Source organism: Columba livia, chromosome 1 (assembly GCF_036013475.1).
Source record: "Columba livia isolate bColLiv1 breed racing homer chromosome 1, bColLiv1.pat.W.v2, whole genome shotgun sequence".
In the NCBI taxonomy this organism is placed as follows: domain Eukaryota; kingdom Metazoa; phylum Chordata; class Aves; order Columbiformes; family Columbidae; genus Columba; species Columba livia.
The window spans coordinates 175,204,917-175,222,638 of NC_088602.1; the positions used below are offsets into that span (position 1 = coordinate 175,204,917).

At 39.6% G+C, this 17,722-nt stretch overlaps 1 protein-coding gene across 20 annotated transcripts in view; it reads left to right on the forward strand.

The window, feature by feature from the left end:
- GRIP1 (glutamate receptor interacting protein 1) overlaps window positions 1–17,722 on the forward strand; it is a 326,528-nt gene that overhangs the window by 274,400 nt on the left and 34,406 nt on the right. For 9 of the 20 annotated variants that reach the window (XM_065048495.1, XM_065048514.1, XM_065048520.1 and 6 more), the window contains 7 exons: window positions 695–842; window positions 2,450–2,619; window positions 6,803–6,958; window positions 7,876–8,028; window positions 13,135–13,321; window positions 14,104–14,249; window positions 15,684–15,764. In XM_065048495.1, the coding sequence (XP_064904567.1) occupies window positions 695–842; window positions 2,450–2,619; window positions 6,803–6,958; window positions 7,876–8,028; window positions 13,135–13,321; window positions 14,104–14,249; window positions 15,684–15,764 (1,041 nt within the window). Of the gene's footprint in view, window positions 1–694; window positions 843–2,449; window positions 2,620–6,802; window positions 6,959–7,872; window positions 8,029–13,134; window positions 13,322–14,103; window positions 14,250–15,683; window positions 15,765–17,722 lie in introns of all 20 variants that reach the window. The other 11 variants (XM_065048529.1, XM_065048543.1, XM_065048528.1 and 8 more) reach the window with 3 other exon arrangements.

A 17,722-nucleotide genomic window follows, 5' to 3' on the forward strand; every position in this document is an offset into this window, starting at 1 on the left:
CTAATTTGTCCAGGGAGGTGGTGGACTCACCGTCCCTGGAGGTTTTTAAACTGAGATTGGACATGGCACTTAGTGCCATGATCTAGTAAACGGACTAGAGTTGGACCAAGGGTTGGACTCGTTGATCTCTGAGGTCTTTTCCAACCCAGTTGATTCTGTGATTCTGTGATTTCTTTTTTGTGAGGGATTTCTGGTAGACCCTTCCTTCACCTTCTTCATTTAATTATTGCAGCTCTTGTGCACAGACCTTCCTCTTCTTTTCTGAAAATTCATTTACCATACTTCTCTATCTTATTCACTTCAATTTATATTTTTTCAGAGGATTTTCTACTTTTTTATAAATTCTGTTTCTTCAGCATACCTGTTTTAGATTCCAGGTGATTTTTAGCTTAGTTGTGCAAGACAGTGATTCACTAACACATTCTGGTTTCCTAGTCTTGTCCATCTCTGATTCTGACACACTCAGAAGCTTTGTGACATCCCAGATTCACAAACCACCTCTTGCTTTTATTGGTTTCAACAATAAGAGCTGATTCTTGACACCTAGACTGATACTATACCATAATTTCTTTATGTGGCATGTTTTCTGCTTAGAGAAATAGAATAGCCATGGAGATTTTATGTGGGAAAATGTGGAAATGGCATAAGTACCACGCTGGTATAATACTGATCTTTTGTTGTCTGATTTTAACAGATTCAGTAGCAACAGCTTCTGGACCGCTGCTAGTTGAAGTTGCCAAAACTCCTGGTGCTGCTCTTGGGGTTGCACTATCTACCTCGATGTGCTGCAACAAGCAGGTCATTGTCATAGACAAAATCAAATCTGCGAGCATTGCAGACAGGTGAGTGTGACCGAGGGCTGGCACTGCAGGTTCATACATCCATTTTATTTCTACTTTTGTTTGGTTTGATTCAAGGAAACCCTTCCATTTTTGATGAATTTGACTGAACCAGATGCTCTCAAGGTTGCTAGGTCTTAAAATTAGCACTTTGTCAGATCGTTGTTCCATACTGCTGAGTTTAAGACTTCTAGGGCACCATTTACTTTAGTTTATTTGCATTGTATTCAATGACGTAAGCCAGCCCTCCATGTAATGTGTGACTGTCTGCTTGCACTATGCAACACAGAAGCTTAGAGGTCTGCTCTGGCTATTAAATGCTGCAGCAGAGATTAGTATTAAAAAAAAAAAAAAAATAACCCACTGGAATTCTTAAAGTAAGCATACAATATGGAACAGCTGTCAAGGGAAGTAAATTTCAGGGCTTTGCAACCTTGGAGTGTTCTTTTATTCTTGTGGCACAGGGAAACAGAACTCCTTATGTCTAGATTTTTTGAATTGATATTTTAGAATACAACCGAGGTATTAGGAAGACTGGCTTCTGTATTTTGGAGTTATTTTGCAGTAATTTTTCCACTTCACTTGATCCTTTAATTGAAACCATTGAAACCATTTAAACAAACACAAAAAAGAAAAAGATAGATATCTGACCCCAATGATCTAAGCCTCTGGTAACAGAGCTGTGGGATCTTTTCTGGGGTGCGTGCGTGCGTGTGTGTATGTGTTTATACATATACAGTATATTTCTATATACATATCTCTATCTAAAAAATCCTTGAATATTACGTTTTGGCAGCAAATTCCTCCTGCATGTCCCCAGTCACCCTGCTTTGTAACTCCTCTCTGACAACGGTGCTTTTGGTAGCACCCACTTGTAGCAGTGAGTCTACAGCTCCTCTGTGGGCTTTTCCCTACAGTAGAAACTTTGAGAGTGACGGCCATTGATCCAGGGGTGTTCTCCAGTTCAATGGTGCAGGATGCTTTAATTTTCTCCCTCTGTTTTTTCCCATTTCGCAGGGGGTAACCAATTAAAGGAGCTGTCCACTTGACTGGTACGTCGGGATGCTGACTGCTGTGTTTGCATTTCTCCACTCATCCAGTAGCCAGTCTCTTGAGTGCAGCGAGATTTAGCAGATAGCCCCTTCCCCACCCCACTCCTCAAGTCACCATGCTAGCCCTGGTTTCATTATTTGTTTGACTACTGCATAATTTCATCATCATTTACAGCTTTTGTACTAATAAATGTTTGAACTATTAACTCAAAAAATGATGAACTGGGTGCTTGTGTGAGGGATACGTGACCAAGTTGAGTCTCCTTAAGCTCTTCTCATTTTATTCTGCTGCCATTCACACATATTTTTATAGTCAACTACCCCATTCCAGTTCTGTGAGTGATGTCTTGGCATATACTGTATTAACTGAATTGTTTTTAAGGTTTGTATTAATAGACGTAAAGTCTGACCAGTGACAATGCCTACAAAACACAAATCTCTCTCTCTCAAAAAAAAAGAACACGCTCATAGTTTTCATGACCAGTTTGAAGGCAGTAAAACTCATGTTCCAACCAAAGAGCATACCTGATCATACCGAGTTTTTCCTTTTTTATGTAGATGTGGTGCATTACATGTGGGAGACCATATTCTGTCCATTGACGGCACCAGCATGGAGTACTGTACGCTGGCAGAAGCAACGCAATTTTTGGCTAATGCGGCGGATAATGTGAAACTTGAGATCCTTCCTCACCACCAGACACGACTAGCACTGAAAGGCCCAGAGCATGGTAAGAGAATCTGTAGCACCAAATACCCTTTTATTTTTCTGTCTTTTACTTTGCCTGCCCTTGCTGAGTGGTCAAGAAAGCTATTGTGGCAGTTATGTCTGTAAATGTTGTTTCAGCTCCCCAGGTTATGCTTCTGCAGTTCTGAGAAGCTCTGTGTTTTCTCCACCTTAATGTACCCTCTGAGATTCCTATGGAGAGAGAGGGAAATGTTTTACTGAGAAATGGCTCTGCACACTTGTAGATGTACATAAAGACAACTGTTGACTCTAGTGTTGCAGTCATTTGGGGGGGCAATAGGTGCTTCAGTAAATGAATCTCTGAATTGCTTCTTGAATTTAGAGGGGGGAGGAATGACGACAGTCAACTTGTTTTCAGCGTATTGACTTGATAGTCTGTAATGACCACTTCACTAATAACACCTGTTTTCCCCTAAAATGCCTCAAAAAAACCCCACGTGTTTCCTCTTGTTAATGGCATTATTATTTATTGCCATCATCTTTTAATGTACTTCTGAGATTACTTCATGGGTTCATTGTCAGTGCTTATGAAAAAGGTTTGTTTGGAAACAGTTCCCTAGATCCTAGCCCTTTCTCACCGTGATATTTATTTCATGCCAACATGCTTGAAGAGAATGGCTTTCCATTTTCAAATCAAATTTATATGTAATGTCTTAGTATTTGAAGATGGGAGCTGCCTGTCTTGTCTTCTAACTAATCCTGAAAAAGTGACTAATTCACAGTATTCATAAATTCAGTCTAAAATACCACATATTGATGGACATCAAAGTAGTAATAAGGGTTATCAGATATACAGAGAACAGATACCTGTGTTGCAGCATGAACCAGTAGTACCATTTTCTGAGCCTGTGGTACTGTGCTTCTGCCTTCTTTAGACCAAGACAAGATTTCTGAAGCCTAAAAGTATCAGCGATGGTAAATGTTCTTGGACATCTCTAAAATCCAGGCTGTCCCTGGATAAGCAGTAGTCGAGTCATTTTGTCAGAGTGGTGAATATTGAACTGGTAGCTGAGGAGACACTAGTTTCTTCTAGAACAAGGTGAATAAAAAGTAACCCTTGTGATACCGTGTTCTTCCATATTCAGCTGCACCTCTTGCCCCTTTCTACTTAAGCTGGTTATAGGGGCGAGGGAGCAGGGAGTGATACTGCAGAAGCAGAATGAGATGAAGACCAAATTTTGCAATATATTTCCATTCTTTTCAGTTATGACGGTATGTTGCAAAGAGACCTGTCATTAGTTTTGAAGCAAAGATGTCTAACAACCAATTTCTGGAACCTTTGAAGAGTGTTTCTTTTGGGAAGATGAGTACCAGGGACAAAGATTTGTGTAGATGATTGTATTAGTTGAAGCAGTCGGTTTCTTAACTAACATTTAAAACAAATTGATGCCTTTAATATGCTGGTCACCGTGACACAGTGTAAATGCTTAGAAAAAAGCAGTGCTCTTGCCATGCCAGAGTTAAGAAGTAACCATTACAAAATCATACCAAGGGGATCTACAAAAGCTACGTAAAAGCACCTCTTGGGGAGGAATCTCCCTAAGGTAATAAAGTTGCTTTCTTAAGTAAGGCAGAATAACTAGGATGTTTACAGCCCTTCCCATCCCCTCACCAGGTTGTGCTACTCAAATATCACAACCAATTCAAAATATAACATGCTTCAGGGAAGCCTGTTCCCTTGTGGAAACAACCTTTCATCAGGTGTGATATGCCCTGGATGCTGCAGAGTTTGAAAAGCTCCCTTTATGTGCCTGGGATAAGCTGAGTCATTAGGGCTGTATCTGTTGAGCTCAGTTACTGGTCTTATGGGAACATGTTAGGAATTTAAAATGGGCAGGAAAGTCAGTGTATAAAATAAATTGAAATTTTAGCCCTAAAATAAAATGGAGAGCGCTATAAAAGACCAGAATTTTTTTTTCAGGTATCTTTTCCTCTGTACTGTACTGGTAACATCCCTTTCTCTTGCTGCCCCATTAGTTTTATGTTCACTGTACACAACCCTGGTTGGAATAGCTCAAATTACTGCTAAATTACTATGGTTACACACAATAGGATTTTCTTTTACAGAACTTTTGTTGAATTGGGATTATCCTTCTACAAGCTGAGCAAACTGAATTTGTGTACATTCCCACTTTGTAGGACATTTTTATCTCTACTCTCAGCTTGAAAATAAAACATTTTTAAAAAATCAAAGACTGCCGCATAATTCCCTGCTGGAAGCAGTCTTTTTGATTAAACAAGGCTTACAGCAACTTGGGAAAAAAAAGAAAATCCACCTGGTCACATTGTTCTTATCAGATTTTAATTTTTACACCATAGTTGCAGTTTGGAAGTCTTGCTGTCTGTGTGCGTAATCAAGAGGCAGTTTCATCTGCGAAGATATGATGAGTCTGTAAGACACAAATGGCCGTACCAGGCTACTGCTGCCATTTCTGGGACTTTTCTGGCTGACAGGAGAGTTTCCAAAGCCTCTGAAGTCGCTGGCACTGGTGCCAGTGGGTGAGCTACCCCGAGTGCTCCCCCTGGTGCTGGTGTCGCACCCCAGCCTCACTTCTGTTATCTTTTGGGAGCAGGGAGGGACAACAGAGATTATTTTGATTCAAACATACGGCATGGCACAGCAGGGGTGCTCTCAGTGAGGGACACAGGCCCAAGGCACCCCGATTGAAGGCACAGGGTCAGGCCTGGCAGTGCCAGGGCCTCAAAGTCCTGACCACCCCACAAGGTTGCAGGGACATGGTGGACCTCTGTACTCTCCTTTTCCTTTCCCTGGTGTGTACTGCTCGCTGTAGTGACAGACATTGCTTTGGAGTCAGAGGAGTGTTAATATATTCAGACAATTAACAGATCATTTCTCATGTAATGTGAAGTGAAACAGAAGGATAGTTTTTCTTCTGGCACTGCGCAGTGCTTGCTGCAGTGGCGACCCTTTTCCTTCTTGTTTTGTCTCGTGGGGCTAGAGGTGAACTCAAGGTGTGGGTCCAACCTAAACAGTCAATGTCTTTGGCTACTGTTAAAATTCAGCATGGGGTTGAATGTGTCTGCAGCTATTATAGCTATAGCGGGTAGGAGAGAGACACAGGTAACAGCTCATGGGCCAAAGACTGTGACTTAAGTTCCATAGTACACGTGAATCCCTCAGTGTTTTTAAGACAAAAATTTAGTGAATGCTTCCCAGTTTGAAATGTTCAGCAAGGACACGGCTATGCTGAATTTAAAGATGGACTGTGTTTAATGAAGGGTGACTTCAATCATTTTCCTTTAATATTTGACACATTAACTGAAATGCTTCCCATTCTCTTGGTAACTGCCCTTCACTTTAGGCATATCCCAGACTCTCCATACATAGAATCAGCAATCAAATGTGGTCTCAAATTTCATCCAGGAAAGGATCCTTTCAAAGTTTTGAAGATCGAGTTTAAAAAACAAAACAAAAGAAAACAAACACAAAAAACCCCACAAACAAACAAAAAAACCCCAACCAAACAAAACCCAAACAAATAAACCAACCCCCACAAACATTAAATTGCACATCAAAGTAATTAATAAGAACTTTATTAACCAGGCTTCGGGATAGAATTTTTCTACTGCTGGCCCAGGGAAGTTGTTTACTGCACAGAATAGCATAATGCCAACAATAGATGGTGGCAAAATTAAAATACCAATACAGTAAATCAAAATGACTGGCAAGTACACATCTCCATTCTAGGCAGTGCTATGTGTAGTATCTGATTGGTCTTTTTGTGTAGAGAATGCAAGCAGAAACTTATTAATCTGCAGTTAGTAGTCATATATAATACCTTAGGATTTTCTAAGAAAGTCTGGAATCTTGACTGCTAAAGCCAGAGTGAGATTAGAAATTGATTCAGTACTAATCTTTTAAAAAACAAATACAAGAAAAGAAAATAAACCCCATCAGAAACATTTATTCTGAGAAAAAATGCTCTTTCTGTTCTTCAAGTTAGCATCCCCCTGGTTAGAAGACAAGATCAGATCACAGATCAGATTATTTATTATTTCACTTTATTTTATTCTCAGTTTGTTTTTCATTTTTGGACTTTTTTTTTTTTTTTTTTTTTTTTTTTTGGTTTGTGCAATTCAGTTACTTTTCCCTCTTCTCTGGTCCTTTTGTTTTCTGATTTTCCATCATCCCTTCATGCGGGCAGTGAACGTTCAAAGAAGCAACAGGCAACTTACCTGGGATTCGTGTGCCAACAGCCACAGCAGCCTCCTCACCTACCACCATTATAACACCTACCACCCTGACCATTGCAGGATGCCAGCCCTGAAATTCCAGAAAGCACCTCCTCAAAAAAGCCTTCGTAATGTTCCACGCTTTTTCCTGCTGACGTCTTCTCTTCTCTTCTCTTCTCTTCTCTTCTCTTCTCTTCTCTTCTCTTCTCTTCTCTTCTCTTCTCTTCTCTTCTCTTCTCTTCTCTTCTCTTCTCTTCTCTTCTCTTCTCTTCTCTTCTCTTCTCTTCTCTTCTCTTCTCTTCTCTTCTCTTCTCTTCTCTTCTCTTCTCTTCTCTTCTCTTCTCTTCTCTTCTCTTCTCTTCTCTTCTCTTCTCTTCTCTTCTCTTCTCTTCTCTTCTCTCTCCTCCTCCCTTCCCTCTTCTTTTGCTCATACTTTTCCCATTTCAGGCACTAAAACCTTTTCAGTTTTATGGATGCTACACTTTTTCATAGCTCTGCCACGGTTATTTCTGACATTTTACACCTTTTCCATAACAAGGCAACCTTTGGAGACAGGAAAAGGCTTGAAAATTCTGAATGAATCAGCTTTTCTGCTGTATGAGTAGACCATTAGATTTGAGTAGTGTATATAAAGCATGATTTTTTAATGCAAAGTATTGCTTACAAATCTTTTGTCAGAAATTACCTACTACAACAAGGCTTTTCTAAAATCATTGTATCTAAACATATTGATCTGCATTGGTTCATGCATATGTGTTCAAAAATTTAATTTAACATGCTTCACCTAAAAGAAGTTGTATACTATGAATGTCCTTTTTGTATCTGCAATATCTTTGTTAGCTTCCAGCAGGTATTTTCATGAGATGCTGGGTATACTTTTACCTAGGGTCACCTGTGTGGTTTAATGTCTTTGTTACTGGAAATGCACAAACCATTCCTGTGCATCATACACATTGTTTGATTCTTTGATGAGTTTACAGGCATGTGCCGCACTCTTCCATGAAGACTGAGTGCTGTATGCCAAGTGTTTGATTTCTTACAGCAGCTCTGGTGTCTTCATCCTTCTCTCCTACCTCCATGAGTGCATACAGCCTGAGTTCCCTCAACATGGGGACCTTACCTCGCAGCCTCTACTCCACCAGCCCACGTGGGACAATGATGAGGCGGAGGATGAAAAAGAAGGACTTCAAAAGCTCCTGTAGGTGGTAACAGCATTTGCTCAAAATGTGCAGTGAATGGGTGGAGGAGGGGGAAGATACTGAAAAAAGGTACAAAGTACCTCAATTGACATATACATATCTACACTAGGAAGAAGAGAGAATAATTGGAGTTTCTGTTAGATGTAGGGAAACATCTGCATAAAAACATTTGTCCAATGCTAAGATGAGATGAGTAGAGACCATGCAGATTAACTGTCTCATCTGAAATCTATAAAGCAATCTCTTCTTCAGACAATTCTGGAAGTTTGTTATACCATTACAGAAGTGATTTTCAAATTCCTTCTTTAGCTCTTCCCATTTCTATCAGAGAATAGAATTCATAGCTGAATAATCAAAAACAGATTGCTGGTAAGATCAACTATCTCCATCACATTACAGAAGGATAGAAGCTTGCCACTACCTCCTAGGTAGTTTTAGTGTTTACATCTACACCATAACCTGTACAGTCATTTTTGTGAGGATGAGCAACAAATAATGGTGAAGTCTAAATAGCCGTGTTTCTGACCACTCTCTGGGATTCAAAGCATGGATTTCCCAAGAAGAGGTGTATGTATTTCAGGCTGTTCCACTTTGCATATTGCTAAGTATTCACTGGGCCAGAGAGAGTGTGGCTGTATCAGCATATTGTTTCCCAGACTCCCTGTAAGTGCTGCCTCTCCTTTTGGATCTTCCATCTTCATGCAATTCTCAGCAGCTCAAGTTCCTCCAGAATAGGGAAGTGAGAACTGCTCTGTAAATCATCTGCTCTGGCTAATGATGTTTCACAGATGCGCTCTAGAAAAGCTGCGCTACTGTGCATTGCGGTGCTGCTGCCTTGTGTTAAAGATTTCCCGTAGTCATAGCAAAATCAGAGCAAACCAGCCACCTCCAAATAAGGCCAGTCGCTACAGAATTGTGAAGAAAGATTTGAGAGAGGAACTGAGAGGTTTTGCTTTCTTGCAGTTTTTGTTGTGCTTGCTTGTTCTTATTTCTTTCATAAAGCAAATATTGTTGCATAATGTTTACCTATAAGTGCATTTTTGTTTTTTAATCCGATCAGCCATTTTTCACAACTCATGTGTTGACATGTTAGCTTCTAATGCATTATTTTGGGTTACAGGGAGATAGTGTGTCTGGCCATGCTATGGTATCAGTAGAGGTCCAGCTTTTACACATCCTCATATGCACGTGAGAAACAGTAGTAATATTGCACTAATAATAGTTAGTTTGACTAGTAAAATAATGCTGGATGCAAAAAGTAGTTTTTCGATTGTGCTGTATTATAGTAGTTCCATCCAACGTAGGACTGTTAATTCCAAAAACTAATCCTATTATGGATCTTGGAGACAGCTGTTACTTGTGTTTTTATATTTTTCAGATATTTTTCCTTCAAGGAAGTCTTGCCCTGCAATTTGCTATTCTGAAAAGGCTCAAACCCAGCCCAGTGACATTAGATATAAGTGGGACAGTCACATAAGCACTGCAGCCCACCTGAAAGGCTCCTCAAGTCAGAAGGCCCTGAGGGAGACAGGCTATTATGAATTAGCAAATCTTTAGCTAGGCAGGATTAGGAGGAGGCTTTGTTCTGGGGTAGTTTATTTTGCATTTGCACTGTGAGGTCTAGGTACAGAGCATTACAAAATACATAGAACTGGCCCCATTACCGAGTGAGTCTGTGCCTCACTACGAGCAGAGACTGCATCAGCAGCCCTGAATAAGAGCTGTTTTGGAGGCAGTGGCTGGCCAGCCATGTTTGCTTGCCCTGTTTGTGAGCTTGCTTTTCAGCCCGAGCAGAGTTCCTTACCTCCTCTACTAGACTTATACCCATACTTGTGAATGCAGTAACAGCCAACTTAACAGACCCACACTGGACTGAATGTGCTACAGCTGACCATTATAGAGGAGGACTGGTCCTGTTACCCCTCCACCATCCACCATCAGGACCTGGAAAAACTTTCCCCTCTCCCTCTGTGGGAGACTCATGAGAACCAGGTAGCGTTGACCACTGTCTTTTTCATAGAAAAGGAACAGCACGTTCTCTTAATTTTAGTGGGATATTTTTTTCTTTAACCCGATTGGATTATTTGAGGGCTTTATTAATGTAACTTTTAATAGATCTTTTAGGATGCCATTTGGGAAGAAAAGGATGTATCAGTGAAGGGTGCTATGAAATTTACATTGCCAATTGTTTAGGAAAACCTGCATAACCTAATGTGATTATGCCAAAATTCATGATGATGAATCGTGATGGTACAGGGGGTTACAAGACTTTAATGGTAATGATTTTAAGATTATTCCATTAGTTACACAGATCTTTCCAAACAGTAAAAGTTGAAGGCATGCTCTGCTGTCACATGCTTTATTTATACCGCTTGTTTTCGATTTTTATTCTTCCTCTGCTTGTTTTGGTTTTAAAGTATGGCGTTCATTGAGGAAACACTTAGTTTATTAGGTGGTTAAAGTTTAAATCCTGAAGTATTTTGTAATAGGTCCATATTAGTACTCGAAAGCAAAATACGATTTTATACCAAATTACATGGAAGTTACTAGGTAGAAACTAAGCGAGTGCCATAGACATGCATGGGTGCAGTTTTCTCAGCATATCCAAGTTATTTGCTACCAGGAGGAATAGTGAATGTTTTGCAGTTTCTCAAGGGTCAGAGCAGGAGACTGCAAGCATAATAATCTGTATGTGTACCTTTAAATACATATTGCTCTGCTTCTCATGTGGCTGCAGGCATCAAAGTAGCAACTACAGAGTCTTCAAATTCGAGATTGTTACTTACTTAACTGCAGAGCATATATTAATTGTAAACAGCCCCCCAAGACAGTTGCTGAGAGTTTAATGAAAACTATATGAGTATGCTAACGTGTACCTCTAGAAGGCAGCAACCAGGGTTTGCTGGAGCTATGTATACATTCATGCCCCCTTTTTAAATCAATAAGGCTGCTTCCTGGCCTGTAAATTGATTGAATCCTTAAGCAGCCAAAAAAAAATGGCAGTGCTTGTGGCTGCAATGAGTTACAAACCCCAGTGTGCTCCAAGTCATGTGTTGGCTACCTGTGGCATTCCATAGAGACTTAGCAGATAGCTGTTGTCACATGATTTGGAAAGGGTATCTTCATCTCTGCTTTTTTTTTGTTCTCTTTCTGTTTTGTTTCCTTTGGGGGTGGGAGGAATTCCTAATTGTCATTTTTAAGTGTCCACATCATCAAAATATTTATCAGGGTGAGTTTTAAATCCCACAAATATTAACTCAATTTCCCATTGTGAATGTAAACCTTGGCTGTCCTAAAAGTTGAAATAATTGTTGTAAGACCCTTAGCTTCCTGGTTAGGGTAGTAGAAGTGAAGGGAAGCAATGACAGAGCTAACAGGTAATTGTTGTATGACCTTAAAGAAAGGGAGAAGGAAACTTTTCTGAGCTTGGATGCCCTATATTTAGATATTTCTGGAATGTGCATTAGGGGATCCATTATTATATTAACTCTGAACTTATGTGGTTTAGTCATATTTTAGTCTTTGCAGCACAGAGACCTGGAGAAACCTGTTTCTCACATGCAGTAAATGCTAAAGCTGGTCCCCATTTCTAAGAAGAGATTATTAGTATTTGCATTTGGGCATAAGCATGTCTTACTGAGTGCAAGTGAAAGAAACTGTAAGAAAGAAGCTGTTGCATAAGTGGAATAATACACAGTTCTTACAAAGGAAAATGAAAACAAGTGACGAGTGAGAATTCACAGTAATTTAGAAAAGACGATTTCAAAGTTGGAAGGAGCTTTGCTAAGAGAGTCTCATGAGTTTTTTGGCAACTGGAACTTTTGCAACAGAATTGTCATTGCCGACTGTGCCACTTAATCAGATTTTATACTATTTCAGAGCAAAAGTAATGTCTGTAGCCCCAAGGTGCAGGGAATACTTACAGAAACTCTAACAACTTTGTATAGCTGTGCTATTGCCTATAATGTAAAAACAATAACTATTTTTTTTCCACATCTAAGAAGAAAAATCCACAGATCAAGAATCCCTCATATAAACCACAAACATGAATCTTGAACTTTTATCTAATTCTTAGTAGCTACTGCAGGCAGAAATGGGTTGTGAAGGAAATTAGAGGTGGAGAGGTAATAGTGTAGGTTTATAACACAAAAACATTCAGAAACCTCCTTGTTGGAGGATTATCATTACAGTACCTTACCCTTACTTTACTGGTCTGAACAGGAATTGAAAAAGCTAGTTTTCTGTGTGTGACATAATGAAAGGCAGTATCCTATCACTAGGGCAAGTCAATGCATGACACAATAGGACTTTAGGTAGAGATCAAAGAAGCTAAGGTGCAGTCTCCTCCTTTGCACAGATAGTTGCATCAAATCTCATTGTCATTTTTATCTTGATCTGTTCTGTAATGTAGCCTATTCAGAACAAAAGAGAATAGAGGGAGTAGTAAATCAGGAGTACAGAAGTAGCTGCCTGTGTTCCTCACAGAAGGGTTCCCCAGTTCGTTTGAGAGACCCCAAAGAACTTTTTATTTCTCACAATCTCTTTAGATATACTGGTTGCTGAAACAGAGGGATTTGTTCTTATACTCTACCCTTTTAGCCTGGCAAATTGCTGACGTGTAGTAAACATGTACAGGAGGAAGGCATCCTTATTTCATGCAAGCAAGCCTGGGCCATATGCTTCGTTACTAACAACAATTCAGTGCTGTGAGATGTTCAGAAGAGTTCATGGGAATCAGCCTTGAATAACAGCTGGGCTTGTGCCTCCTGTTCCCTTAGCTCCCATGAAAATTGTGCTCATCCACGCCTTAAACCTAACGCAAACAGAATTCAAGGGTGTTCTGATATTTTTGGGTTAGGGCTGTCAAACACATTTATTTTACTTGGTACAAGAACTGGTTTTTTCCATTATACTGTACAACCAGATGTCTTCTGTTCTCTTATGTGTCTTAACTGTTTATACATAATTTATAAACTTTAGCCTAAATTTGCTTTAAAAGAGATGTTTTGTTGACTAGGTTTATCATACAGATCAATTTTCTCAAAGAGCAATGAAATTTCTGCTGTGTGTGAATGTCTTTCCTCCTGCTCTGCTCTGTTTTATAGTGTCTTTAGCCTCTAGCACTGTTGGTTTGGCTGGGCAGGTCGTCCACACAGAAACCACAGAAGTAGTGCTGACAGCTGACCCCATAGTGGGGTTTGGGATACAGCTCCAGGGTAGCGTGTTTGCTACCGAGACCTTGTCTTCTCCACCTCTCATTTCCTATATTGAGGCTGACAGCCCGGCAGAAAGGTGAGGTTCTTTCAGTTGACTGTTAAATACGTTTTGGTGAGCATTCCTCGGGGTACTTGGGGCTCGTTGCTTTCCATTTGTGATAAATTGCAGGGCTTTGCTCAATGGATGTGTGGCAAGTAATAAACTGTCTGTTCTGACAATGATATTCCATATGCTTGATCAGCTGTAAAAAGTTTGACAAGCACCAGTGTTTTTGTCATCCAGATTCCTCCAGTAAGAGACTAGAAGCTATATTCGTGCAAAAGGGAAACAAAAAATATCAGACACCTCGCTGAAGTCAAGATAGTAATAATTCAGTGGGCCATGAGGGGAGGCCATATCCAGCTTTGGTCAGCTTTGATACAGAACGAGCTCTCAGGGAGTACCAGAGTTTTGACTTACTAATGATTTCATTGCAGCATTTTGATTGCATTTTTATGCTCATGTCTGTCTTTAATCATGGCATGAGAACACTAGCAGCTGCACAGGCAAGTCCTTGCTGCCCTTGCAGAGCCACACCACCTGTAGCCCAGGGTCAGAGGTGATGTTTCCAGGTGGGGTGGAGGCATGAGGGCTGTGCCCCTCTTCCTAGGTCCCAGCACCTTGAGAGCATGACCTAGGGAGCTTGATAGATTCTTGGTGCAGCGGGACGACAGCAGCTTCCGTCCCCCTGTGTGCCTGGGCAGACTGCTGAGCTCCGGTGCCACACTGGTCCTTCAAGGTCAGGTTGAATGCGTTTGACATTGGTGGTTCTGGTAACGTGCACCTCTGATGGTTGTTTTGTTTCATGGTGTATCAAGGTGTGGCGTGCTACAAATAGGAGATAGAATAGTGGCAATAAACGGTATCCCGACGGAAGACAGCACGTTTGACGAGGCCAATCAACTGCTCAGAGACTCTTCTATCACCAACAAGGTCACTTTGGAAATAGAATTTGATGTTGCAGGTATGAATGCACTGTTATTCTGTCTTGCAAGAAAAGTGAAGAAATAAATCCCAAGTACATTGCAAGTGTTAGGCGCCCAAGATGGAGAGTTTCTTCTCACATAAACGCCATTCAGTTTTCAAGTGACCTATTTGAAATGTGTGTCTTTTTGTACAGCTTTCCCATTTCACGTAGCCCTGCAGCATTCTTCAGAACACAAAAAGAAATTACAAGTCCTGTAGTAAAATCTGGTGGCAGTCCCTCCTCTAAGTTATTTCTAGACATTTTTCTGCCCTGAGATAGAAATATTCTGCTGAGCTGAGTAAAATCCTCTACAGGCCACCTAATGAAACATTTTACTAGAGAGAAAAGTATTGTAAAAGGGTAGATAAGCAGAAAACTCTGAAGAGTTTCACTTACAGTATCTCAAACCAACAATCTAAACAAAATAATAGAAATTGAATTAATAAAAGCCAGAAAAATGATTGTTCATGTTGCTGGTGAGTCTTTATTGTTACTAATGGCTTTCCTTTCTTCTGTAAGGTGTTTAAACATACAGAATACACCTATAAAATCACAAATTGTGTAAATCAAGCAAGTACACATTATGTCTGTGTACTACCCCACTATGTGAATAGTAAAAGCTTTTAAGACTTCTGTGTTCCTCTGACAGTAGCTCCTTTGAAGTCATGACGATGTTGGATGTGCTGCATTTTGCATAGTGTGATTATTGTTACTGATATTATAACTCATGATTTCAAAAGCAGGCTAAAGGTTCCTACAGTAATTCTGTATAATCTTTTAATATGCATGCGCCTATTAAACAGACAACAGACTCATGGTTAGGCTCCCCTGCCACATGTATGTTTATATTTCCATAACTGAAATTTCAGAGGCCCAAACTTTTGCTAGCAGTGATGCCAAAAGTCAGGATTCAAATACAGTGCTGTGTGTTCAAGTGTTTTTTGCCTCAGTCAGTTCCAGGTGCTTCTCCATTAGTGATGTCTTGATTTCTTTTCTTCCTAGTAGATGTAAAATCTGTGGCAGTTACCTTAGCAGACAGTTAAAAATGTGTTAGGCCTACAGCAACAAAGGTCTGAAATCCTTAAGACTTGATCTCCTGTCCTTTTAATTAAAAGTTACCTGCCAGCACTAAAATTTTCACTTGTGCTCACCTAACTTGCATATGAGCTAAAAACCTGCAGTCTCAGCTGGCTGCTGGCCTGTGCAATCTCCATAAATTCAGTTAAACCTTAAAAAAAAATGAGTTACCGTGAAATTACTTGTAGAGGTATAAATCATACTTTGTATATCCTGCTCCCTTCACTGCAGGACCTGTGTTTTATCCGTGGCTTGTGATGCTGTTGTGATTTAATCAATTTACACGTATAGTTCCATGCACTTGGAATTGCTGTGCCTTATAAATTATCTAACATTTTAAATTTTTTTTTATAGAATCAGTTATACCAAGCAGTGGAACTTTTCATGTAAAACTACCAAAGAAGCATAATGTGGAACTTGGCATCACCATAAGTTGTAAGTGAAAGTGCTTATTTTAAGATCATGTTTATGGGATAATCTGTGGATAGCAGGTCCTGTAGCTATATGTTTGATTTGGTATAAACTTCCTTTTCCTTTTTCTAGACAGGGGCAATTTAGCAGTGCTCTCTCTGATGAAACACCATTCTGTAACAGATTTATATTCCTCTTCTAGTAGTTAAAGAAGCCAGAAGTTTGCCAGACCTGAAGTTTGACCTATTCCGTTATGCGTAGCACGTATTTAAGACCCATTAAAATTGTTAAAAAGAAGTCATCAGTAGTATTGTGCTCATGCCAAAGTATTTCCATAGCTGGGAATTTTAAAGCAAAGTCTGTCATGGTCTCTCACAGGCTCTTGGACAACCCCACTGAACTCTGGGCTTCTCTCTGGCATGAGGATCCACATTCATGGGGTTATTTTTTGCTGTAGAAGCCAGAGTCTGAAGATACATCCACAATCCTTAAAACTAGCAGGCAATCCTAAATGTGCAGGTCACATAGCACAATCCCCTTTCACTAGGGATTTCAGAGATGGCTAAAAAAGATAACAAGACTGTGTGTTGGTCTGTTTCTCAAAAAGTATTACTGTTGTTTGAAATCAAAGTGCTTCTATACTTATTTATTTTTGGAGCAGACCGTAAATGCTGTATTAGGACTGGCTTTTAACTACGGAAATTCCACTAGACTGAGTTCAGCCCTTGATGGAAGGAAGAACAATCCATATCAGTGTTAATGGGCTTGTGTTTAATGTCCTTAAAGACGGTGCAGAATCTGGTCTCACCAGAATTAACATTCCCTTACGGTTGTGGCCTTCCTTAGACTATTAGGCTTTCTTTGAAATTATTCATTTGTCTTGGAGGAAGATTGTGCTTTGACTTATATTCTCACAGCTTTTACCAGCACAATGGAATAAGGTTAATCAAAAGTAAAGCAGGGAACTCAGTGCTAAGAGTTAAATCTGAGTAGCAAATGAGAGACACTGCAGGCCTGTTTGCTTGCGTTGCACAATTGAATGAGTAATTGTTAGTCTCTGTAAGACGTGATGTGATGCTTGAAGCAAAATTGTAGGTCTATATATATTTGTGCAAATGAAAATATTGAGAAATGAGAAAACCTGGAGAGAGGCTGTTCTATTTAAATGTTCTTCTTAGGATTGGTAAGAGTTTGTAGGATTACCGCAAAAATGCGGTTTTCCTAGTAATTTGGTTTGTGCTGCTTTTTGGAATTGATGCATCTTGCATTTTTTTTGCTGTCTGTAGGGGTAAACTTTGAATGGAAAGCTAATGTTCTTGGGATTTGTGTTTAGTACTTCTCTTCAAAACTTCATATACCTTCCTGACTTGGAACTGAATTCCAAAAGTTAGTGCTTTATAAAATTAGTGCTTTATATAATCAGGGTGACACCTGGTGCATATTAGCTCTGCTCTATAGTGCAGTATCTTTAATATATAAATTAAATTATCTGTTCTATATAATAATCCCACTTATTAATAGTATTTAATGAATATGAAGAATGTCTAGGATTAATTATTTATTTGATTTTAAAGGATTTATACTAATAACTGAAAGTTTGTAAATTTGCTTGGTGGAAGTCTTGACTTGCTGCATTTCATGCTTGCTTTTCAGCGCTTCACTCTGTTCTGCCTAATTAACTCCTAAATGAGGCAGCATGATTTGAAGAATATGAGTGGTTTATATTCATTTTGTCAAATCTTAATCAAGGCACTTTATCACATTAGCATGCCATTTACTACTGATATTGTCAAAAAGCAAAATGATTTATTTTAAAAAACAAATACTAAGGGGAACTTGGCAGAATTGATATGAACAGACTTAAACAGGGTGACAGAGAAGATCAAGTGTATCCGCTTTTGAGCTTGATCTGTTTAAGTGCTAGAGACCTGTTTCATTCTCTCTCTTCTCAAGGTAGTAGAGTTAATGGTGAAGTTTTGTCT